This window comes from Camarhynchus parvulus, chromosome 1, assembly GCF_901933205.1.
Source record: "Camarhynchus parvulus chromosome 1, STF_HiC, whole genome shotgun sequence".
Lineage (NCBI taxonomy): Eukaryota > Metazoa > Chordata > Aves > Passeriformes > Thraupidae > Camarhynchus > Camarhynchus parvulus.
In genome coordinates, this window is record NC_044571.1 from 85,838,072 (window position 1) to 85,862,615 (window position 24,544).

At 47.0% G+C, this 24,544-nt stretch overlaps 1 protein-coding gene across 1 annotated transcript in view; it reads left to right on the plus strand.

Moving 5' to 3' along the window:
• The first annotated feature begins 677 nt into the window (after positions 1 to 677).
• Positions 678 to 24,544, plus strand: part of GDPD4 (glycerophosphodiester phosphodiesterase domain containing 4) — a 37,885-nt gene continuing 14,018 nt past the window's right edge. Inside the window, exons 1-5 of the mRNA XM_030955468.1 lie at positions 678 to 812; positions 16,090 to 16,292; positions 16,879 to 16,982; positions 17,745 to 17,838; positions 23,409 to 23,468. Coding sequence (XP_030811328.1) covers positions 16,116 to 16,292; positions 16,879 to 16,982; positions 17,745 to 17,838; positions 23,409 to 23,468 — 435 coding nt within the window. The 5' untranslated portion in view covers positions 678 to 812; positions 16,090 to 16,115. The remainder of the gene's footprint in view (positions 813 to 16,089; positions 16,293 to 16,878; positions 16,983 to 17,744; positions 17,839 to 23,408; positions 23,469 to 24,544) is intronic.

Below are 24,544 nucleotides of genomic sequence, written 5' to 3' on the forward strand. Positions count from 1 at the left end.
AGCCCTCCAGGGCTGGAGGGGATGTTTGTTTAGCTTCTATTGCAGTGAAGAGCTTTTATGGAGCAGGAGGAGCTGCATGAGGTTGTGCAGCTTCCTATCCTGAGAAACTTTATTATGGGATTTTGCCTCTCTGAAAGCCCTGGGTGCATTGGAGGTTACAAAATCCAACCTGCTTTTGTTGTACAGACCTGTCCCCTCTCCTCCCCCTTCAAAGGAAGTTACAACTCTAATAGGATTTAGATATTAAAGCCCAAAACCATGCAAAACCCCAAGTAAAATAAGTAGTTTTGCGTCCAGGGTTGCTCAGAAATCTGGTGTACTGGATTCCCGCCTGGGGCTTACAGTTGTGGAAAATATTTTCATGGAGGAAGTTCAGGAATTTTAATTCTGAGGGTCAACGATGACACATCTTTCCCAGATCTCCTTTGGGATATTTCCTCAAACCCCATCCTTTTGACACTCAATTCTGCCAAGGTGGGATGTGAACACCAACCTCTCCTATTCTGGGTGGGCAAGGGATAAATGAATCAATCCCAGGTTTGTCCCCAAGTCCCGGGTGTCTCCCAGAGCCATGCCATGAGCAGCTGTCTGCGTCCCACGGCGAGATTTTAATTTCTCTAGCTTTGGGGACTGAATTTATTAAGCCTCTCATGGCCCCTCCTCCCGTGGGAGGGACGGCTCCAGCAGCCTCTCTAATAGCGGGTGTCACACAGCGGTGCCACCATTCGCGTCCCGGAGTGTCACAGGCAGGGGCCGCGGCAGCCCCGGTGCGGCGGGGAGCAGCGATCGCCCGTCCGTGCGCTCAGGGCGCGGTGAGTCACCTCCTCCCTCCCTCCTACTGCCGGGGATGCTCCTGCCTGCCCAACTTCACCCCTGCCTCCTCTCCCCTGCTTGCCTTCAAAGTTAGCGCCGAGCTGGCGAGGCTTTTTTCACTTTGTTGTCTGTGGATGTTTGAGCGCGTTGGTTGGGATGCGACAGCGGGCGACCGACCCGGCTCCCGCCCGGGCTGGGGAGAGAAACGAAGCCCAGAGAGCCGGGGCACAGGGAGAAAGGATAGCAAAAGGGGAGCCAAAGGGGCGATTTGTGAGCAGGGGGCGCGCTGGTGGTTCGCTGGGGAGGTGGGGAAGGTGCTCAGCAGTCCCGCTTCTCCCGGGGTCCGTGCGGGATGAGCTGGCTGTGACCTGTTGAGCGGATGAGCGGGAGCCGGGATGAGGCGGGAGCGGCGGGCGGCTCCTGGGGTCGCTGTAGCCGGGGCAGTGTGGGAGGGAAACGGCGGCTGAGCATTTGCAATCCTTGGGATAAAGGGCTGTTTCCATAGTAAAAAGGAGAAAGGAGCCTCTCTCTTTCTTCCCCTGAGCTTGCCTAGCGTGTGAACGGGGAGGTTGACTCAGGAACAAATAACCCATGAAAGGGGAACATCTGGGAACAGCTGTAAATAATCACGACTTGGTTAGAAAGGCTGGAAGCAACACTACAGTCTGCCATCTGCCCTGATGCTGCAGTCACCCCAGGAGCTCTGATGGGCAACTGGAGAGCAGCTCGGCTTGCAGCTGGAACAGGATTTGACCCTGGCTTTAGGCTGCTGTTGTTGTCTGAACGCTGCCACATTATTTGTAGGCATAACCACAATTAGCAATGAAACAGAGGAATTCTCACTCCTAAGAAAGAGTGAATTTTAATTCAGGATCAGGCGCTGAGCAGGTGTGAACCTGGGGACTGGCACAGGGACAACTTTAAGTTGCAAAGCGCAAACTTGGATTAGCTGGAGGTCCAGCCCATGGTGTACATCACCTTCTCTTCACTTCTACACTTTCTCTGGGAATCCTGACCTCACAATGTAGTATGTCCCCTGATAAGTTCTGAGAGATGATACCAGGTGGAAGGACAAAAGAGAACAGAAATAATTTCCTACAGATTTTTCCTTAAAGATTTTAAGCTGCATTTAACAGGAAGAACAGGCATAATATACCATAAGACCAGCTGGATTTTAATTAAAAATTGTTCTCAATGTGAAGGGAGACAAAGCTGTTACTTCCTTTATAACTTTACTACTGAAATGTCTAAAAGTTGTGCAAAGATTTTCAGGGCAATTTGAAAACCTCGCAGAGAATACAAACACAAAGCTTGTTCTCATGACCAGTCCTGGGACTTCCTTACGCCATGACATTGGACCAAGGAGGTGAGCAAACGGCGTCTTTATGTATCATTGTGGTGATGGAAACACAGTTCTTTAAGTTTAGCTGTGTCAGCTTTTTTGTGAGAATGCCTGCAGCTCACAATGTACCTCTGTGCAAGTTGTTACCAAACAGTTCTGCTTAGTGTGATAAACTATCAGCTAAAATAAAAGAGAAAGTTGGGGTTTTTGTTTGTTTTTTTTTTTCCCAGAAGTTTGTGGCCCTTTGACAGTATGACCTTCCTTTCTTTGCAAACCCAGAGGCTCTTCTTCAGGCAAACAACCTTTCTGGTTGTGTGCAGACACTTTGAGAAGCTACTCTTACCAGCCGAGACCCACGTGCTCCAGTGTGGAGCAGATCCTGCCCATTGGCAAGGCCCCATCTTGGTGGCTTTCCATGGGGGACAGGCTGCAGGGAGCTCTGCAGTGGTCATTCCCTGCAACAGCATACACATGTGCAGCAACAGCCTGGCTTTGCTCCAGACCTGACTCCATGTCTCAGGATATCTTGTAGGAGGAGGTCTGTGCCTCATCATGGAGTGACCTGCTGTGTGCTGGCCTGTAGAACTGCCCCAGAGAGCTCTGTGGTGCGCAGCAAACAAGGGTCTTGGGCTATGTTTTAGGTGAGCAGAGAGCATAAACGGTGGGAGAAGATCCTTTGTGTTACAGATCTTACTGAAAGGAAAGAAAGGAGCTGGTGTGAGTAGAGCAGCTTGGAGACAGGACCTGTGATGCATCCTGGGCTGTGCCTTCATGGCAGGATGAGCCCTGAGGGGGCACGGGCTTGGCTCCACGCTGCACCCTCTGCTCCAGCCTCAGACACGTGGTGTGAGGGAGCTCAGCTGCCAGCCTGCAGGTGCTCCTCTCTTCAGCATCTTGTCCTCATCCTGTTCTTCATGAGCTGGGCACTGCTCTCCCAGCAGCATTCAGGCAGGACTCACAGCTGGCTGCTTTTTGGTGGCTGAGGGCTTGGCATTTTATAAAATCCCAGTAAACAGAGGTCATGTTCCCTGTTATTCTCCCCACCAGCAGGAGATTGGCATTTGCTGTATTTCTTGCTCTCTCTAGAAAAAGAGGAGGGAAGTAGAAACAGTGACATTTCAGAGGCTTGAACAGTGAGATGTCCCTGCCCATGGCTGAGGGTTGGAACCAGCTGATCTTGAAGGTCCCTTTCAACCCAAGCCATTCTGTGATACACTGATTTTATGAACATGCCTGTGTCCTGGTCTCTTATTGATCCTTTTCTCCTGTCACTGTTTGCTTTGCCAGTCTTGTGGTATCTCCAGGGGAGATGTTGTGTTAAGCACAATGAAAACCTGCTGTCAGGGTCAGGATGGACTCTCCATGCTCATGGCCCATCTCCTTTCTGGTGGCTGAGCAGTTGTAGCCTATGTGAGTGCACATGATGCTGTAGCAAGAGAGAGATGAGAAACCCTGTCCTGAGACTCATCCTTGCTGGTCTGGTGCCAAGGGAAGCTCTTTGGGCCACCACAGTGTGCCAGCTCTTTTCCTTCATCGACACTTGCAAGGAAAGGTGGCAGGGTGAGAGGTCAGCTGTGGTGGTGATGGTGTGCTATAATAGCAGCAGGGAGCACGAGAATAGCAGCAGGCAGGGCTGGGGAATGAGCACATGTGTGAATGAAGCTGTGCTGCTGCCTGGGGGGGCTGCTTTGACGTCAGCTCCAGTTTTGGGTGCAAGAAGAAAGAAGCACATGTCTGCAAGCAGGGCATGGTCCAGGAGCAGCTTGAAGCATTGCTGTAGACCTGCTGGAGTCTCAGGCTGCAGTCTCACTGCTTGTGCAGAAGGGCTTTAGAGTCAGTCCCTGCCTTACTCTCCTGCTTCTTTTCCTCTGTTCTCCAATGCAACTGTAAGCAATTCCTTGTTTCTCCAGCTTCCATCTGCTCCAGTTAGGCCGGAAGGCCCTGGAAGGTTTTCAGCCCCTGAGACACTTTTGCAGCACTGAGCCTCTGTGACAATCACAGGTCCAGTCGTCTCTGCCCTGGCTGCCGCCACCGACTCCGTCCGCTCCTTTCGGCGGCTGCTCTTAATCACTGACCTTACTTTGGAAGGTCTCCAGAGCTGGAGAAATAAAAGACACTTTAGAAAATGGGGAGGGGGGAACTGGCAACAGCAGTTGCTTTTTAAAAGACTACTTACTTCTTAAGATGTACTTGCTACTGATTAACCTTTGCTCTGTGATTGCTTTAATTGATTCATGCCTCAAAGCCGTCAGAAAGGTTCTGTGGGGTCATGGTGCCTCTGTCCTAAGTGCTCTCTTTCCCTGCAAAGCTTTTAAGAAGTTTTTCCTTGAGCACAACCCAATCCTTGCAAGAAATGCAGGTGAATGACGCCAACCCTTTTATCTTCTCCATCCCTCAGATTTTCCAGCCTTCTTCTTAGTGCTTTGCTGCTGTGACCTCTTCCTTCCCTCCCTGCTGCCAGTTGGCAACTTGTTACCAGCAGGCTGGGCCTGTTCTATATTCCTTTGCAATTCATGGTGAATGCTGTGTGGGGGGACGGGAGAGTGAGGTTTTGGCCCTTCTGTGAGAATGAGGCACTGTAGGGTTAAGTACTACTGCCCCCAGTCAGCCTGTTGGTGCCTTACACGTGGTCCCTGTAACTGCTTCATGTCACCCCACATACAGAACTTCTGTGGCTGTCCCTTTGTATGGCACAGGATGACACCCGCCTGGCAGCTGTGGCCTTGTCCTCTCCATGCCAGGATGCAGAAGTTCCTTGAAGGTGAACTGGCAGGGCTTGCTGGGTTTAAGCGATGAATGCCCTCTTGTTTTGGGCCGGGCTCATGCCCTGGCACTCTGGATGTATGTGAAACCATTCATCTGGCCTATTTGGACATCTGCCCTTGCATTAGCTGAGTTGTGCCCATTTCGTTTTGCTGGCTGTTCTGGGCAATCAGGGTGACCACTCAAACACAGAGGAGATGGAGCGCAAGTCTGATGAGGAGCAGCTGAGGGAGCTGGGAATGTTCAGCCTCGAGAAAAGGAGACTGAGGGGACACCTTAATACTCTCTACAACCACCTGAAATAAGGCTGTGGCCAGGTGGGCGTCTGTCTCTTCTCCTAGGTAACAAGATGAGAGAAAATGGCCTCAAGTTGCACCATGGGAGGTTTAGGTTAGATTTGAGGAAAAATTTCTTCACTGAAAGGGTGCTCAAGCATTGGAACAGATTGGCCACGAAAGTGGTGGAGTCACCTGGAAAAAAATGTGTATATGTGGCATCTGGGGACATGATTTAGTTGGTAGGCTTGACAGTTAATGGCTGCACTTGATGTTAGAGGGCTTTTCAATCCTAATGATTCCATGATTCTAATCAGTCCTCCAGGAAGACCAAGGGAAGAATGAAAACACTAAAGAAATCCCTTTTTTCCTCCAGGATGCTGGAATGTGAGTGCTACTGAGTGCTGATCCAGCAGATCTGACTGTTCTGCGTGTCCTTGGCCCCGAGGAGTTCCATCCAGGCTCTGCCCATGGGTTGTCTGTGCTAATCTTCTTGTTTTGCTAAGCAAACTCCATGTCTCACACCAGCAGATGGATGAAAATTACATGAGCCATACAATCCTCACCTGCTGATCTTATGGCACTGTGTGGCACAACCCTGAACTGGGAAACTGAGGCTCTGGGTGATGGCTCTGCTGCATCCATAGTCAGAGGTTAGGTCAGGGGATCTGTGTGTTGGAATATCTTGTTGCTCTGAAATGAGCTCAGAATTTTCTGAGTTGGCTTATGCAGAATTGTGGTAGTGTTTAATTAGCTGAACAGGATTTTTCTCTGAGAACAGCAGCACCACATTCTATGGTGCAAAAGCTGGCTAGCCCTCATGCATTTGGATACTGTCAATGATTAAGTGGATAAACTTCTGTCTGGTGGCATGGAAAGCATCCTTTCCTCCTCTCCTTGCAGGGTGTTTTGCTCCAAGGCTTGAGCTTCAACACCCACACTCTGGAGGAGGGCCAGTGCTGGGGTCTTCAGCACAGTGTCTGTCCAGGGCCCCTGTCCCTTGTCCAGGCTGAATAGCTCTGCAGAGCTGCTGAGCAGAGGTACACAATCTGGAAACCTCTTTTCTTCTCCCCTCTTGGCTCAGGGATGAAGTCTTCCCCTGGAGATGAAGCCTGGGGTGATGCACAGCCCTCGGTGGGGCTGTGGGGCTGGAGAGGGTCCCCCACACTGTGTCCCACTCTCCTCATCTCCCCTTTACAGCAGGGCACAAAGAGCCACTTAGGCATTCCCAGGAGCAGAGAGGGACCCAAGCCAGGGCATGCTGAAATGCACAAAGTGGGATTTATATCTTCAAAGAAATATTTCCCTCCTTTCTGAGCTCTTTTTAATTTTTTTTTCGAGGGATTTATTCCTCCTCCTCCTCCCGCCCAGGGAGGCTTTGAGGCGTGGAAGCACTTTTTGCCTCCCCACAGTGGCTTTTCAATGGTGGGAGAGCGACTTCCTGGAAAGCTGTGGGCCACCCAGGGGCTGTGCCCACGTGCTGCACAGGGCTAGCTGAGAACCAGAACATTGCTGCTGGTGACACTGCCTGACCACAGGCACAGTGAGAACAAAACTCCTCCCTTCTCCTGTTGACCACACTGAAGTTTGGGGGGCAGCATCTCGCCCCGAACTGGTCATGTTGAGTCTCTGTTTTCAGGCTTGACCTGGGGAGGTATAACCTCAGTGATGCTCCTGATTCCCTCTTTGAATGAGCAAAGTGACACCCAGATGTGGACATGTCGCTGCTGCCATCTGGGACCAGCATCTGGCTGGGGGATGGAAGGTCTCTGTGTGATCACAGATGGAAGGTAGCTGTTCTGATCCCTTTTGGGGCCAGACTTTCTGCCTCTGCTTACCTGGATTGCCAAGGGGCAGGGTGCTGGCTTCCCCAAAGGGCTCTGTCCTTTTGGGGTGGGAGCCCAAGACTGAGGTAAGGAGTGCTGCATAACCCAAGATAAGGGGTTATATATGAGGTAGATGAAGGCTGATTAGGGTCAAAAACAGAGGAAAGGCTCTGCTGAGGGGTCTGGCACCAAGAGGGCCAAAGATACCTGTCTGTCATGCTCATTTCTGCAATGCTGGAGAAGTGCCCATGTACCCAAGAATACTTGGATCAGATTATGCCTGAGTCCAGCCAAAGACATGGCATTTGTAAAAAACTTTTCTCCACCTCTTCTTTTTCTTTCTTCCTTTCTCTCTCTCTTTTTTTTTAAGCAACTATTCAGCTTTATTCAAAACATTCATTTTGCTCCTAGCAGGCAAGAGGGAAAATCTATTGTAACTCTTTGAGACCCTTTTACAAACATGATGATTTTCCCTTGCCTGTTTCCATGTGAAGCTGAAAGCATTTGTATAAAACCCATTGTAAATGGTCTGAAACTTGGCCAATAATTTCCTGGGCACACATTTGTTAATGTAGCCTGCAAAGTGCTTTGAAAACGAAGAAAAGCAGCTGTGATTTCTAATGATGATAAGTATGATTAAATAAGGATTCTGCAAGTGGCTGTGAATAATGAGCCATCTCTGGGGACTGCACATTGAGGACAAACATGCTTCAAACATAGAATCATAAAATGGTTTGATTTGAAAGGAAACTTAAGGTGATCTCGTTCCAAACCCCTTGCCATGGGCAGGGACACCTTCCTCTATACCAGGTTGCTCAGGGCCCCATCCAGACTTCCAGGGATGGAGCAGCCACAGCTTCTTAAAGAAACATGTAACAGTGCCTCACCACCCTCGCAGTGAAGAATTTCTTCCTAATATCTAAGGTAAACCTACCCTCTTTCAGTTTAAAGTCAATAACTGCCCCAACTCTCTCAGTTTGTCTTCACAGATGTGCTGCTGTCCTCTGATCGTGTGAGACTCTTGAGAGAGGTACCTTGAAGAAATAGACTAAACAGTCCTGGGGAAGGGATTTGGGAGAGGAAAAATATGCCTTGTGCAAAATTGTGTTTCAACTTTATGGTTTTATCTTCTATGGTGATTACTCTGGAATAAAACCAGGGATTAAGATGCCTTTTGTATGCTAAATTCCCATGGCTGATGTTGGGTTTTGTTTCAAGGTGAATAGATCTCACCTTGGAATGAGGCTTACTTCACCATGTAGGAGTGTGTTTAGAAATTTGGGGCTGCAGCAGGGTTTCAAAACCCATTCTTAGCCATTACTCATTCTTAGCCATGGGAGCTCCTCAAGAGCTTCTCAAATTGACCCCAGAAGATCGATTGGTTGCCTGAGAAGATCTTGCCATAAAGCATGGACCCACAGCTGAGGCACCTGTGGTTGAGCAGGGCACACCACCCATTCCACATGCCACCCATTCCCAGCACAGCTCCTGCTGGATGTCCTCTGTGATGGGGGGTGTCCTCCTGTGTAATATACACAGGATTTTGGCAGTATCTTTTTGAAATGGGACGGTTTATTTCTGTCTGTTCAAAATGTGGTGGGATGTTGCAAAAGGTAGGGCATGAACTTTGGTGGAAACCTCTCCATGTCTTTGGAAGCCACAGCCACAGCCTGTTAGTGGTGTACTACAACAAATGGAATGGAAAAGCATTGTCCCTGCAGTTGCAGGAGCTGTAATTCCTTGTTAACCCCTTCTACATCCACATCTGTTGGTTGTTTCCCATGTTAAGCCCCGTTGTTTCTTTCTGCTCATGGCTGTGTTCTTCCACCTCAGAAGCCAAGAGATAAGCAATGCACGAGACATGCCTTGCACGTGTTTGTCCCAGGCTGTACCACTCCCTGCGATCCCAGGCCAGGGCTTATCAAGAAACTGCAGAAGGTTGTACTGATTAATTATAATTATCATCTGCAAGGGAGAGGATATAGATTATATTCTTTATCATAGGGAGGTTACAACTATCTTTATTTTATTTGATCTTTTGTTTCATTTCCTGGGTTTCAGGAAATGAAAATTAATTAATTTCCTGAAAAAGAACTGAAGGCAGATGATAGTCAAATAAAAGGGATCCTAGACTGTGATCCAGAGCCTTGGGCAGACTGTAGGGTAGAAATGCAGGTTTAAAGGATGCTCTTTGTTGGCTTCTCTGGCTAGTGGCAAGATCTGTGTGCAGCTCATGGTGACAGTGATCAACCAGCAGCTTGCCAGGAGATTTTGCTCCTTTGCTTCTGTTGGTGTGATGCTGTGAAAGAATCCCAGAGGAGAGGTCAGGAAGTGATGCCCTAAAGAGTGGTGGCAGGAATCTCCAGGCTAAGGAGCTGCAGGTACTGGAGAGGCTCAGCTCAGGTTCAAGGAATCTCCCAGTCCTGGCATGGGATTCACTTTCTGTCCAAAGCCCTTGGAAACAGTGGAATGGGCAGAGTGGGCATCACTGCTTTCTTAGGAGAAGCTGGCCATGCTCAGGAGCTGAGAAATTACCATCTCTGTGTCACTCCTGTGACTCCTGTTGCCCATGTAATTCTTTTCGCCCAACTCTCTTCTTGCAGTGAAATGTATTTGTAAGATCTGGAAAGAGCCTGCAACCACAGATTCATGGAACCAAAACGGGTCAGGATGGAAGGGACCTCAGTGGGTCATCTGGTCCAACCTCACGGCTCTCCATTGGGAGATCCTCAACCTCCCTGGGCAGCCTGTTCCTGCACAGTGAAGAAGTTCTTCCCGCTGCTCAGGTGGAGCTTCCTGTGTCTCAGGACTTTAGCTGGTCAGAGTGACCCCGAGATACATTAGAAAGTCTCTTTTCCCAGCCTGGCAGTTGAAGAAGGACTCAGAACTCTTCTGTTCTCGGTCTCAAGGTTGTTTATTGTATCTTATCTATAAAATTCTTTCTCCGACCCACCAAGGTCTGTCTAGCAGGTTGGGTTGAGGCACACTGCCCGCCCCAGATGCGGCATTGTCTTTTTATACTAAAAACTATGTGTACAATATTTACAATAACTTTCCAATACCTATCACCTATGTTAGACAGTGAGCTTCTACTCTAAACCAATCTAAAAGTGCCAACATCACAGCAGAAGATGGAAGCCAAGAAGGAGAAAGGCTGGACACACCCAGATTCCTCCATCTCATCTCCTGAACTCCCATTCTAAAAACCCAAAAAAATCTATTTTTCACCCTGTGATAAATTCAGTATCATTCTACTTAAACTTTCGTGGCTTGTAAATCTTCATATAAGGTTGGTAGTTGTTTTTTCCAAGGCCTAAATCAAAAGCACAGGGGTCTTGGGCTCTGTGCCAAGCTCTCTGAGCCCCCTGGGCAGGGGCTTGAGTCCTCCAGGACAGCCAGAGGAATTTCTTGGGTTCCGACCCATGTGCACCAGTTTCTCGAGAGGAGCCCGGCTCCATCCTCTTGTCACCCTGCCCGCAGACTCTTAGGGGTGAGGTCCCCTCTTGGTCGTCTCGGCTCGAGGCATCTGTGGAAACGGACTCTGCTGCCGGTGCTGGAGCGGTGCTGCAGCGCCTCAGCGCCCTCCCTGCGCCAACCGCTGGGACAGCCGCTGGGATAACCGCTGGGACAGCTGCTGAGAGAACCATTGGGATCACCGCTGGCACAGCTGCTGAGAGAACCATTGGGATAACCGCTGGGACGACCGCTGAGAGAACAGCTGGATAACCGCTGGGACCACCGGTGTCCGCGAGAGACGCCCCGCGCCAGCCCCGCGGCGCTCTCCGCGCCAGCCCCGCGCCAGTCCCGGGCCAGCCCCGCGGCGCTCCCCGCTCGCCGGCCCCGCGGCTCGCGCTGCCCGGGCCGGTTGGAAACCGCCGCGGTGCTCCCGGCTCCGTGAGCTTCCCGGCGCTGCGGTGCTCTGCGCTCCCGCTGCTGTTGCTGGGCTTGGAGCAAGTTGTTCCCCCTTGGATAGCCTGAGCTGGCCATCCCCGCCCCCGGCCGTACCCGGCCGCCGCCTCGCCGACAGTGCCCTACAGCCCCGTGCGTTGTTAGGTATGGTGTGGGGGACACCTCGGTGCAGGGGGAAGGAAAGAAATGCTCAAGAGGCCCCAAAGGAAAAAGCTACAGGGCAATGCCAAATTTGGCTGCCGTACCTTTGCCCCTTGGAAGATGAATGTTCCAGCCCCAGTACCCAAAAAAGACACAAGATTTTAATCCTTGCTTAAGCACTGGCCTCTCAAGCAGGTTCCTCTTTTCAGGGCTTTCAGCATTCAGGCTGTGTGGCTGAACATGTTTCCTGATTTTTCTTTCCTTCTCTTTCCCCTCTCATCCCCCCAGGCTATTTCCCATGCTTTTCCTCACTCTCTGCCAAGCAGCGGGAAAGCAGCAGCCCTGTCTGACTGCCTGTGGTTATGTGGGCTCTTATCTGTGAGCAAAGTCTCTGTTTGCCATGGAAAAACCTGAAGTCCCCGGGGTTTATGGAGCAGAAAGACATATGTTCCTGCTTTCACGCCTCACTTGTTAAGGAGTCCTAAACTTTGCCATCCTACTGATGAGTGTTTACCTGCTTGCTCTTTGCTCCCATGGCTTTTCCAGTGAATGGATGCAAGTTTGCTGTTTCCCTTCTCTATCCATTTAACTTTGCCTGGTAAAGATGGGCAGGAATTGCAGACGATCTCTGAATTTTAAGAGAACTGTGCTTCAAATCTAGATGCAAGGACTGTGAAGCCTCTTGCTAAGTCCTGCCAAGGACTGAACTGTTTTTTGGCTTCTGCATCTGTCATTTGTTTAGGTGTTGTTTGCCCCTTAGGTGGTCGTTGGGCCCAGTTACTGGGAGATTACCTTTCTTGGGATCAGATGCTTGTGAATTCCAATATATGCGTGTTTGATGTGGTCTGAGGCGCTGCAGATTCAGCCAGACTTTGGGAGTTATAATGTTTTTATGGCTTCTAATTGCCTTGTACCTGCTGCAGCAGCAGACTGGCAATTGGTTACCATGGATGAAACCATGAAGGATGCAACCATGAGACAGAGGGTCATGGAGAAGCTGGAAGGTGGCTGAGTGGTAAGGAGGGAACTTGTGTTAAATGGAACACAATTACTTGAGAAGATGGAGATGAACCTGAGGGCAGAGACCAGGGAAAATATGCAGAGATAAAAGGGGAGGAGTGACGCCTGTTTAGAAGGACACATATAAAAAGGACGATGGAGTGCCTGGAGATATGAATACATTTTAACTGAGAAGCACCCTTCTGACTTGTCCTTGTGTCTGTCTTTGTTTTACTCATTCTCACGTGGGACCTGGCACATCTAAGAGGGATTTCTCCTGGACTTGTCCTAGGAGTTGCCACTGGACTGTTTGCAGATACCAGCAACAGCACAGTGTAAATGCATTGCAATACATGAGTCTTGCAGAGCTGTAGAGGGAGATGGGCTCTTCTTAGGAGTCACTGCCTTTAGAGTGAAGCAGCCTCAAATTCGGTGAGTTGTCCTTGGTCTTCCCTCTCTCTGTCAATTCTTTCCTTTGCATCTCCATGCAAGCATCACCTTTTGTCTAGTGCCTCAAACATGCCTTGTGCTTCACTCCTCAGCAGGGACCCAGCAGTCCCTGAAGCTGTGGGCAGAGCTGCTCAAAGGCTCCCATTTTCTAGGTGAGCCCTGTATGCCCAGAGGGAGCAGAAGCCTTGGATCAAATCATGGTCTGGGAATTGACAGGATGGTTTCTGCTTTGGACAAGAGCTCACTGATATTTCTTCCTAAGATCTAATCTCAACCTACCTCCTTTCAGTCTGAAGCCATTCCCTCTTGTCCTGTTGCTCCCTGCCCTTGTCAAAAGTCCCTCTCTGGATCAACAGTAGCCCCTTTAGGTACTGGAAGGTGCTATAGGGTCTCCATATATCTCCATTTACTTGAGTGGAGATATGCTAGAGAACATCAGTCCTCTCTACTGGACAAGATAAAATTTCAGTCTAAGTTTATCGCCTTTGTAGAATTCTTTGGCCCTTTGCAGACTTCAAAGGAGCAGCTGAGTCAGATCACTCTGTCTGTTGGGGGCTGGGAGAGGAGGATAAAGGTCTCTGGAAAGAAAAAAGGGAAAGGATAGAGGCAGAGGGACGGATGGATGCCAGCAGAAACTAGAGCTGAAAGCAGAGGACAAGTTGTGTTTTTTCAGTCTCTTGATACTGAAATGTGTTACTGCCATAGTGATACTGCTTGGACAGCAAGGTCAATGGGAATTCAGGGGATGCCAGAGAGAAAGGCATATTTTTTTGCTCTTTTTTGGCCAGCCTGATGTTCTTGGGAGGACCAGAGGCTGGCAGAGGGGGTTGTGGACAGCAGGTTGTGTTTATCCCTCCCTTGTTCCCCAGGCTCTGCTGCAACGAGGCGTCCCTTTCCCAATAACGCATAGGCTTGGAGAGGTGACTTCATTGGAAAGACTAAGGCGGGAGGTAATGAAATTCTTAATTATACTGGTGTCACAAGTACTCTGAGATGAAGCTCTAATATTGCCCAGAGAAGTTTTGGATGCCACATCCCTGGATGCCACATCAAGGCCAGAGTGGATGGGACTCTGAGCAGCCTGGTCTAGTGGAATGATCTTTAAGATTCCTCCCAATCCAAACAATTCTGTCATTGTTTGATGAAGCTGAAAACACCTTTCCCTTTCTGCTGGGGGTAAGTCCAGGATGAATTATTTAAGCATTCAGAAGCTCAAGGCCAGCTGATGTTTGATACATGAGAGAAACTGGATCCTGCAGGTATCGAGTAGCCTGTGCTATGGGTGAACAGATGTAACCTGGACAGGCTGTGGCTAAAAACCCATGGGAATTGCCACAGAAATCCCAAATAGCAGGTGATTCCACTCCATACAAGGATAGTCTCAAGAGGAGGAAACATGAACTACAAGGAAAGACTAGAAAAGCTGGGATAGTTGAGGCCAGAGAAGGTTTAAGGGGAGACATCCATATGTGAGTAAACAGAGAAAGAATTTAAGCTGTTCACTGTATCTATGACAAACAAGGCATGTAGTAACATCCTTAACTGTAATACAGGGGACAAGACCCTGGGAAAAAAAAACTGCCAGCTTTTAATTATAAAGAGATTTAGGACTTGTTCAGCCTGTCTTGAGAGATGGTGGAATCTCCATCACTGACAATTTCATGAGGGGTAAACTAACACCTAGGTTTAACACCTGGCATGCTGCTGTAGCCAGACAGATGATGTGGGCAAGGTTTCAGGATCTCCATTATCTGTTTTCCTGTCAAATCCTATGTGCTCATAGACAAATATTGACGTGTGAGCCTTGTACCCACACCTGGGAATGTGAGTAACAAATCTCATGGCCCTTTGACAGCAAAACTAATGGGTTTGGTCCAGTGTCCTGAATTCCTATTGCTGAAGAAGGGCTGAGCAAGAATGGATGCTGTGCTTTGGTGATACGGGAACTCATATTTTGGGGATCCTTTTAGGAGGTAACAAATATTGCAGTCCCTTGGCATGTGACAACCTTCTGGTAAGAACTCTGAAGGCTTATATATTAAAAATATATTCAAAAGCTGTGGCTGTTACTTGGGAATTGTTGGGTTTATGCCAGGTGTACTTTAGGCCAGCTGATGAAACCAGCTGGATCAGATGTCATCTGCACCACATCCCCAGCTGTGCTCTGGGAATTCTAGAACAGGATCACCATCTTGCCACATGAGACTGACATCAATTTTTTACTAAGGGTGACTTGCTGGTACCAGGATCTGGCACTGCTGAGCTTCTAGGGATGGCTTGACCCCACCACATCCAAGTGTGTGATTCCCTATGACTGTCCTGGATGGACAGACACATCTGTCTCGGGAAGGCATTCAGGGCATGATGTTCTTAGTGCTGCATAATTAGTACTGGTCCAAACTGAACTCCCTTTTTGTTTCCCTTCCATCCTCTTTCCTTTTGCTCCAGCTGCCAATAGGCTGGGCATTTGGAAAGGGTATGAGGGGAGTGTCTTTTCTGTTTTAACTTGTGTCTGATGTCTCTGATTTGTTTGTCCTTTCTGTAAACTGGGCAGTTGTTTGGATACGTCAGTCTGCAAGGGTTTATGCCCTGATTTCTCCAAAGTCACTCTGGGATCTGAGTTATTTCCAAACCCTTTATATGTGCATTTCATCCTGTGTATAGTGCAGCAAACTGTTTATTCTTCCTCTTAAATGATTGTTATTAGGTATTCCAGGATTTGAACATGGTTGATGTGGACTCAAGGATGTGATGGCACTTTTAATGCCAAAGAAAAACATCTCTGACTAACTCGACTCCAAAGAAGAGCTGTATAATGGGGCTTCTTTACATGCCCCCACAAAACTGTTTTCCTAAATCTTTCCTGAAGTCTCAGTAGTGCCCTGCTGGGTGAACCACTCTTCACCTAGCACTAGTCCCTGTGCTATTTGCTTCACTGCCACTACACTGGTGGCAATTTACTGCCAAGTTCTTTGTTTTTAATTTTGATTATGAATAGATCTCCCACATCTTTGCAGCTGGTCTTTCTACACTTGAAAATCTGTTCCAAGTAAAGTTGTTTCAGCCAGGTAATAACTATTTCTTAAAGGATCAGTCTCTGCAGTGCTGCAGTTTTGCCAGGATAAGAGAGCTGTGTACCTGGGGAGGTTTAGTGCCTTTTCTACATGAGCTAGTTAAACTGGTAGCATGTTTCAAACAGGTCACAGTGATGCTGAATAATTCCCATAGCTAATCCTAGATTCAGGTTCATATGACATAATTTGAAATGTGCTTAAGTTAATGAATTCATTTCCCAGAACCTCCTGTATAGCCAAAAGGAGACAGAGGTGGACCATCAAAGGTGACTCAGAGCGCCTAAGTTACAACGAGAGGCACCACTGACTGCTAAGAGGATTTGCAGTGACCATCCTTCTCAGCTGGCCATCTCACTTTGGTATATAAAATTAGGCGGGATGTCCTCAGCAGGATTTCCTGCTGGTCTCAGCATCTGCTTGGGAAAGTTTTCTTTCCTTTCTCAAATATGGAAAGCTTACCCAACAGTCTCCCCATAAAACTCGTGTTCTTGTTTCAGGAGGAAGATGAGATAAAGGCACTCAGATGGAGGCCAGGTCCACCAGCCTCAAGAGGTTTGGCAAGCTGAAGGTGGTCCGTCGGCGCCTGCTGCAGCAGTATGAGCAGCAGCACTTCGTCTCCTGCCTGGCTGGCTTCTACAGCTGCCGCTGGAAGCGCTACCAGCGCGAGAGAACCGAGCCTGGGAAATGCTGCTGCAACCTGGTAAGCCAGCTCAAAGTCAGCACACACTTGGATTTCTGTACTGGGGCGGGGAAGTCTAAGCAGACAAGGGGTTGATGGCATGGAATCACAGCCCGATATAATTTGGAGTCGGCTGGGATCTGTCGGGCTGTTAGGTTTTGCTCTAAATGCTTGATGAATTGCTGCTTCTGTGGCAGGCTCTATTTGTCTGATAATAAACATGGAGTTTGCATCAGCCTCTCCTGGCCAGTGAAACATCTCAAAGCCATAGAATCAAATGAAAGAAGTAACATTAGGTTGGGTGGTCAGTAAGGATTGCAAAGAAGGTTGCTCTACAGTGCAATTTCCTCTCCTGTGAGGCGGTTAAAATTCCGTTCATTTGGGAAGTAATGAGTTTTCCATGAGAACAAGTAGTGCAGAGTATGCTTTTGAGGACATTTTCCTGGTTACAAGGGACAGGATGGGAATTCCCCTCCAGATTTACTTCAGTTAGAATTCCAACACCAAGCTACATATATTTAGGGATAGCCTGAAAGTACCTGCCATTTGCTTTGATTGCTCTTGCTGGCCGTAGCTCTGACTGTTTGTCCTTCCTCTCCCTCTCCAGCGGGAATGCATGTTTTTCCCATTGCTCGTTGCAGCTTTCTGCTTTTCTCTGGTCTTTCTGTACACGTGGGGTGAAGGTAAAAATGACTACAACAGCTTTGACTGGTAAGTAACATCTTTTCCTCCTCTCCCACCCCTTCAGCTGATCACTAGGATGACTGGGAAGGGATGAGCACCCTCTGGAGTAGCTGTGGTGCAACAAGGTATTTTAGTAAAGAAGCAAAGATTTGGCACCTTAAACTCTTGGTTACAGCACCCAAACTGAATTTCCAGTGACTCTGTAGGTGCTGAGACTTGGTCTTTGCTTGGGTACAATTTTTAGGTGTAAGTGTGAATTTAGGAGAAAGGGAGAATCATCGTCATAAAAATTGTGAATGGAAGGACTAAATAACTCTTTCCTTCTCTGAGTCTTTCTTTTCCGCCTTCCCTTTCTCCCCCATTCCATGTGAAGAAATATAGTGGCTGGAATCAGAGGCATTGCACCAGCCATCTCGCTGAAAGAGAATTCTATGTTCCCAAATTCAAAAGTAAGAAATAATCATCAGGGATTTATGCACATCTTTTCTTTCTGTACTACGTAGGCAACAGTTATGCAAATCTGGCCCCTAAAATTAAATTAAAGCTGCTCAAATATTATGGGAAGGAAAGGTATAATAAGATGTTTTAGTCTGATGGTTAGTGCAATCGGAGATTTTGGGAAGGAGGCTCTTAATCACTTTTGCATGTTACAGTGTAGGCTATTCCTCCACCTTTCTTTGTTTTATTGCTTAGAAAATTTCAGAACTTCAAGGAAGAGGGCTGTTGGTCCTCTCTACTCCAGGTGCTAACAAAAAACATTCTTACAGTATTTTATTGGTTTATTTTTAGGTATAACTATGGGAACCTGGGCTACTGGTTTCTCTGGTCTCTTGTTATCCTGATTGTGGCTGCAGTCTTGTTCGCATACGTCTCACTGTTACTGGTAAGCAATGCTCTTTGTAAGCTGGCCTTGATTTCTAGTCCTGAAAGGTGAACATAGGGGTGGCTTTAATGTGTCAGTCCAAAGCTCAAGCTAGTCCTCCATATGATCCTTCGACAGCGAAAGTCAGGAGATGATCTGGAACACAATGAGTGTTTACAGCTCCCTGTAGCTACCTGCAAAGGACCAGTTTCAGCTCAGGAGTCTCTGAGCCAGATGTCATTTCTGTGATTTCTTTCAATTACATCCCTTTGATAAATGTATACAATTCCTCCTTGGACCTAAGGAAAGCTGACCCAGCAATGTCTGGATTTCGATTTGGGGGGAACTAAAAATTGTTATTTTGGCAGCAGGGAAATATGAGCTCTGAGTCATGTAGTGGTGGTGATACATCATCACAGCTGAGTTATTCTTCTAATCCTGGATAAAAAGGTCTGCTAGAGGAAGGAGAACAGAACTTTTTCACCTGACTGACTCTGCTTTGCTGGAGGATTTTCTCCAGGTAGAGGCTATAGATGTGGTCACAAAACACTGCTGAAGTTTATGCTGAAAGAGGTTCCTGAAATCTTCACTTTTCCAGATCCTGTGAAATTTTCTGATATGATGTCTGTTTTAGTTAGGGAAACATACCAACCCCAAAATTTTCCTAAAATTTCTACTTAATCATCCTTTGTCTCTGTTCTTTCCCTCATAAGAAAGCTCTCCAATAAAGACACATTTGCACCTGTTTTTCCACCTTCTTCATCCAGAGCTATAGGCAAGAATTCACTTTGACTTCAGGCCCTGGAGTTCACATCAGTCCCATGCCTGCTCTGACTTTCATTTGGAAATGCCAGGTGCTGAGGGTGAGGTTATGGCTTTGTCTCACCTTGGTGACCAAGATAACCAGCTTTTATCATCCATTCCTGCTGTTCTTACCCATTCCCTGATGTGTCATCATACAGTCAGTCTGTAAATTGCTCATGACAGGGAACTTCTTTTGGCTTTGTCCATGCAGTACCTAACACAATTGGTTTCTAGGGTCCTTTTTTCTTTATGAAGTACAAATAAATAGAACTTTTATTCTAGTGCTAGCAATAAAAACCCCCAAGTGATAAATAGGACAGGTGCTTGTTCATGCCCACCAGGGATTAAGAGCATTGAAAGAGATGTGAACTGAGCTCTGAAAGGGACTAACAACAATAATTAATTACAAGGTTTGGTAACACCATGGTGGCTTGTGGACTATTATTCAGCAAAGCCCCCTGGCTTCCCCAGGGGCCATGGAGTGGTGTGGGTGGTTTGGTGGTTACAATACTACTTGGGGCAACTCAGAGCTTTGCCAGAGATGCCCCTGTGACATGGATACATCTGAGATGGTGCCTCAGCAGGCTGTGGATCTGGAGTCAACCTCAGGATCAGACTAACTCACCATAGCCCATGCTAGAAACTAGCTTTACAGGATTTCCTAGGCTAAAGGAGCCTGAAGACCCCTGGGGCTGATGTATCAGCTTGATCATGGTCTGTCTGGATCCAAATGTCAGCCAGTGTCCAGTCCAAGCAGTGCACTTTCTTTGAGCATTTTCAGGTTTTTGTCACCATGAATATGACGTCTACAAGCTATCAGAGCAGGTGATGGGCAAATTAAAGCCAGAAAGGAAGATGGAGGATATGAGGTGAAATTTATGTCCTACACCATTTACTTCAGTCCTGGCCTTACTCTTTATGACATAGCTACATCATCCTCTTCCTCTCAAGCCTCTCAGCTCTGTCTAATGAGGCTAACAATATTTGCCTTCCTCAGAAGGGTGAGCATGGATAAACCTGATAGAATACAAGTAGTCTGGATGGTATCAATCAACAAGAGAAACACTTCAGACATTCCTCTCTCTGGGAACTGCCCCTGCGGGGAAGGTCCATTTGCTTCCTGCTTTTATGAAGCTGATAAGTGACCCAACCAAAGCTGTTGGGTATTTCTGAGGGCACTTGTCCTGCTTGATTGCATCAGCATGTCCTTTGTAGCAAGACTGCTGCATGCATCCATGTTAGGAAGTGGGTGCTGGGGTCATGAGGCTGCTACTTAAATGTTATTAGGTCTTGAGGGAAAGGGGGGCAAGGAAAGTTATCACTGCCACCATTTATGCTCCTGCTGTCTGAAAACCTGAAGGGTATTGTAGCAGCCATGGCTGGGAAAAGCTCAACCTAGCAGCGCTCTTTCAGAGGAGGACTCTGCCAGGAATCCATCCCTCCACCAGTGTTTGCAGAGCTTCCCTTTCACTGAAGGCTTTGATGGACCACCCAGCAAAACACTGGAGCCGCATGGGCTGGTAAGAGTAACTCAGCCCTTCCACATCAAAATAAGTCATTCAGTGTGGGAACTATACAATAGGTGGGTTGTTCTAATACATTTCAGACAACCGATGGCCAAATAGGTTTCTGCCATGATGAATTACATCCCAAGTTCTGGTTGAGCAGTGTTGGATGGAGAGTGATGTTTTCTGGTGGTGTTTTGCATGAACAGCCCATCACATGAGAACACTGAACACCCTGATGCCCTTGCTGGAGCGGAAAGATTTGATATCAACCAGTGGCTGGTCTGGCTTTACTTGTGAACACCATACTCAATTTCTTATTGATGGCACCCAGCTGGAACCTGTAAGCCTGCTTCCATGACCCTATTGTGACCCACTGAAGCATACAGACTTCTGCTCACCTGCCTCAAGTGGCTGAAGAAAATGCTGCACAAGAAAGCATTAACTGTCTGGACAATGGTGCTCTCCATCCACATGCATCATTGTCATTTGCTCACACAATCAATTTCAATTAATTCAGTTGTTCAACCACTTAAGACAATTTTCTCATCCCCATTAGGGCTAAAAGGTTAAACTGAGGGGTCTAATTACAGAACTGCTTATGCTCAATGGAGAAGAAAAATCTTTTCTTGTTTAGTCATTCAAACCCCAACAGATAACATTTGCCTCTCTGCAGTTCAACCATGTTTTTTCTAAGGGTTGTGAGGAGGTGACTTGTGACTGTACGAAGTAGAGGTTCAGATGTGTTGTGGCCTCTTCATTCATAGGTGGAGAGGACTTAAAATAGTACATTGACACTGAAATCCAAAATGTGACCTCAAAACTCCATCCCTAAGAGACTGGGGTACCAGAAAAGTTCTGAGTTTTTTGCCATAAAGTGAATGAATAGAAGGACCTGAATCCAGCTGCTGTGAACATCTAAGTGCGCAGATGTTTCAGGTGAGGCAAGTGTCTAAGTGCCTGCTTGCGCATCCTTGTAGTGTAGGTTCAGAGCCTGCCCGCACCTCACCAGAAGTATTGAGATGATTACAAGGTTGTTCCCATGCTGAAGCAGAGTAGATTTGAGCATCTGCTGTCCAACTTTTGCAGAAAAACCTTGTGGTCAATGCAGCCACTTGGAAAGAGGGAGACAGAAATGAAATTCTCGTTGCAGTGAATCCATTTCTTTTGCCACTGGGAAACATCCTTTAATCACCACTTTTCAGGTAGATGGTGGAGGGGAGACACTTCCACACCTCATTTTAAGGAGGAGAAGAATGTAAGAGTTGGTGGCTGTAAGATTGTGGGAGATGATGGGATTGGCAAGAGGGACCTTGACTCTAACCTTGGCAGTATTAGTCAGAAACTCACTGATCACCTAAGCCCTTTCTACTTATATTAGACAATCCCAGAAAGTGTGTGGAAGCAATTTGGAATAGACAGACCAGTGAGAAGACGCGAGGGAGTATTGTAAAACTGTATCAGTGGAGATATAGGTTAAAAATTAGGAGAAGGTTTTTCACCCAGAGGATTGTTGGGCACTGGAACAGGCTCCCCAGGGAAGCAGTCATGTCTGAGTGCCCTGAGTTCAAGAAGTATTTGGACTATGCTCTCAGGAGCATGAGTTCCTGACTCATGTTAGTACCTGACTCGTGTTAGTTCACGAGTTTATTCAAGAATCGGGGTGTGATTCTTGGTGTGATTTTGTGCAGGGCCAGAAGATGGATTTTGATGATCCTTGTGGGTCCCTTCTGGCTCAGAAAGTTCTGAAAATGTTTGGCTTTACTGTACGCAAGGACCAGGTCTTTGTGTAACATCACTTGCAGCAAAGGAGCAGAGAGGCTTTTTGCTCTCATTTTTTCACCCTGAAATAGCTTGTTTTGATGGGGCTGATTTAAGATCTTTAGCAGTATTTCAGTTTTCTCTCAGTTGCTCCCAGGTTACTCACCATGTACTGGGTGCATTTATTGCATTACAGGAAGCCAACATGTCAAGAAGCACTTATGTTCACTGCTGAGTTTATCATAGAATCATAAAATGATTTGTGTTGGAAGGGACTTTCAAGGTTATCTAATTCCCACCCCAGTGTCATGGACAGGGATGTTTACCACTAGACCGTGTTGCTCAAAGCCCCATCCAACCTGGCTTTATATCTTTCTTCAAATCAGCATGATCCTGGAAAGAGAGTGTGTTTGTAGATGGATAGCAAACAACTTGCAGTCGAGTTTCAGGAGAGAAGACCCTCTTCCCCCAAATCTATATATCTTGTTTACATACAATCCCACTATCCTACAGTCTGGAGGGACTTGCATCATAAATGATCCTCCTCAGTGGAGCACTGATGTCTACTAACAGATACTTTTCTCTAAACCCTGACATATGATGATACTGGTCCCAAAATGATCGTTTTCAGTGGTTGGGAAGTTTCCCCAGGCGTTTAGACTCCTGAGCACAGACCTGTGCATTTTCACAGCAGCAAAGTGAATATTTGCTGCTGAAAGTGTTTCTTGGGGTGAAGTTAATCTCCAGACTCATGGTTACTTAGGTATGGAGCTATGTGAAGAAGCTCTGCGTGAGAACCGAGGACTGACTTGCTTCATTCTTGGCTTGTTGGTGTTCAAGGCATTTTGGGTTGTCCTCTGTCCTGGCTGGGGTTTGCAGCTTGCTTCACAAGAACCCTCCCCAGGGGCTCCAACTTACCATCAGGTGGAAGGGACATGCCAACCACCAAAAACTGGAGTCATTTGATCCCCAAGACACTTTCCTCTGAGACAGGTCTGAGATGTGCCTGTCTCTTACATTCCCTGTAGTAAATGTGGAAAAATTGCCTTTTTTGCTGTCTGCTCTGTACTTTTGTGCTGCTCTGGGACATTTTTTATTCCCAGACTTCTCTCCTGTGGTTGATACGCCTTTAATCTCAATAAATGCATAGAAAATAGTGAAGGTTAGTGCTGTATTGGTTTATACAAAATAATAATTGACCCTGGCCATCTTCCTCTTTTAGAGTCTCTCCTCACAAAAAGTCATTGTAAGCAGGTACCCCAAAATGCCCAATTATCTGTTACCTGGGAAAATGTCTTTGATCCTGAAGGGCAGTCTTGATATGTGCTTGGCCATTTCAGAAGCATTTTTACTGTAGCACTAAACTTTTCTCTCCATACACCAGTCCTGCAAACATTGACATTGTGCAGGAAGACCTAGTGTAAAGTAACTTCCCAATGCAAAAATAATTCCAGAAGTGCCTCACAGGCACAGGTCACCACCTCCCACCAGGATGCATACAATCTCTTCTTGGTTTCCCAGGTCCTCGCGATGTGTTTGCTTGCAGAAGGTCAGCGGCTGTACCTGCACTGGAGTCACAAGGTGGGGAGAGTCAGGGCTTTCTGGTAACTCTAATCTATGCTTTTAATTGAGTCTGTGGTGTTTCTTTGCACAGAAAACCTCTTAGACTATGGGAGAGAAGGAAGAGAGGGAAGAGGTTAATCTTATGAGATTCAGATACCCATGAAATTGATATCTCCACCTGAGCTGATCGCTCAAACTCCTTTTGCACTCAATGGAGGGAAATGAATCCTCTGAGGATGCAATTCATCCAGCTGGTCATAGGCCTCTAAATTAAGATGAGATGAATCACACTCAAAAAACCTTTTTTCCTGCACTGACTCTAAAAGGTGCCTACAGTGACTCATTCAGGTGAAGATGTCTATATTTGACTCATTTACGTATGGTAACATGAAGTCAAAAGCAAAGTTTTCATGAGAAGCACTGCATGATTTTCTGGATCAGACCCCAGCAACAGTGAAAAAGTGTCTGCTCTCTCTACAGGAGAGAAAGATGGCTTCTCCAAGGCATCCTGGTGCTTAATGCCTTTTGGTCTTTGGATGGTTCCCGGGGAGTGTTGAAGACCAAGCTGGATGGGGCCCTGAGAAATTTGATCTAGGGTCCATGGCAGGGGACCTGGAACGAAATGATCTTTAAAGTCCCTTCTAAATCAAACTTTTCTGTAGTCCTTAATTCGATTCTAGGGTTTGGGAAATGCCTTTGGGAGTTTTGAAGACACAGGAACAAATCATCAGGGGCTTGTTGCTGTAAAATTATGGGTTAGAATAATCTTTAAGTAATTTTTGAGGCTATGTGAGGCATTTAAAAATGCTTCTCTGTCCATGCAGTTTAGGGTATGATGTAATGTGATTGCAAAGGCTGCAGGAGGAAGGAATAACTGAACATGTGGATGCTTGATCCTGTGCTTCTGCATTTAAGTAATGGAAACTGTGTGATGTTTACTATTGAAAAATGGGTTCCAGAAGAACCAGAAAGTTGTTGAACAATTTGTAAAAAACCAACCAAACAAATAAATTTCAAAAATGAATAATAATAAAAAAGAGGAATTCTTGTGTGCAAGGCATTAGGGATAGATTATTAAAGTATTGATCTGTAGA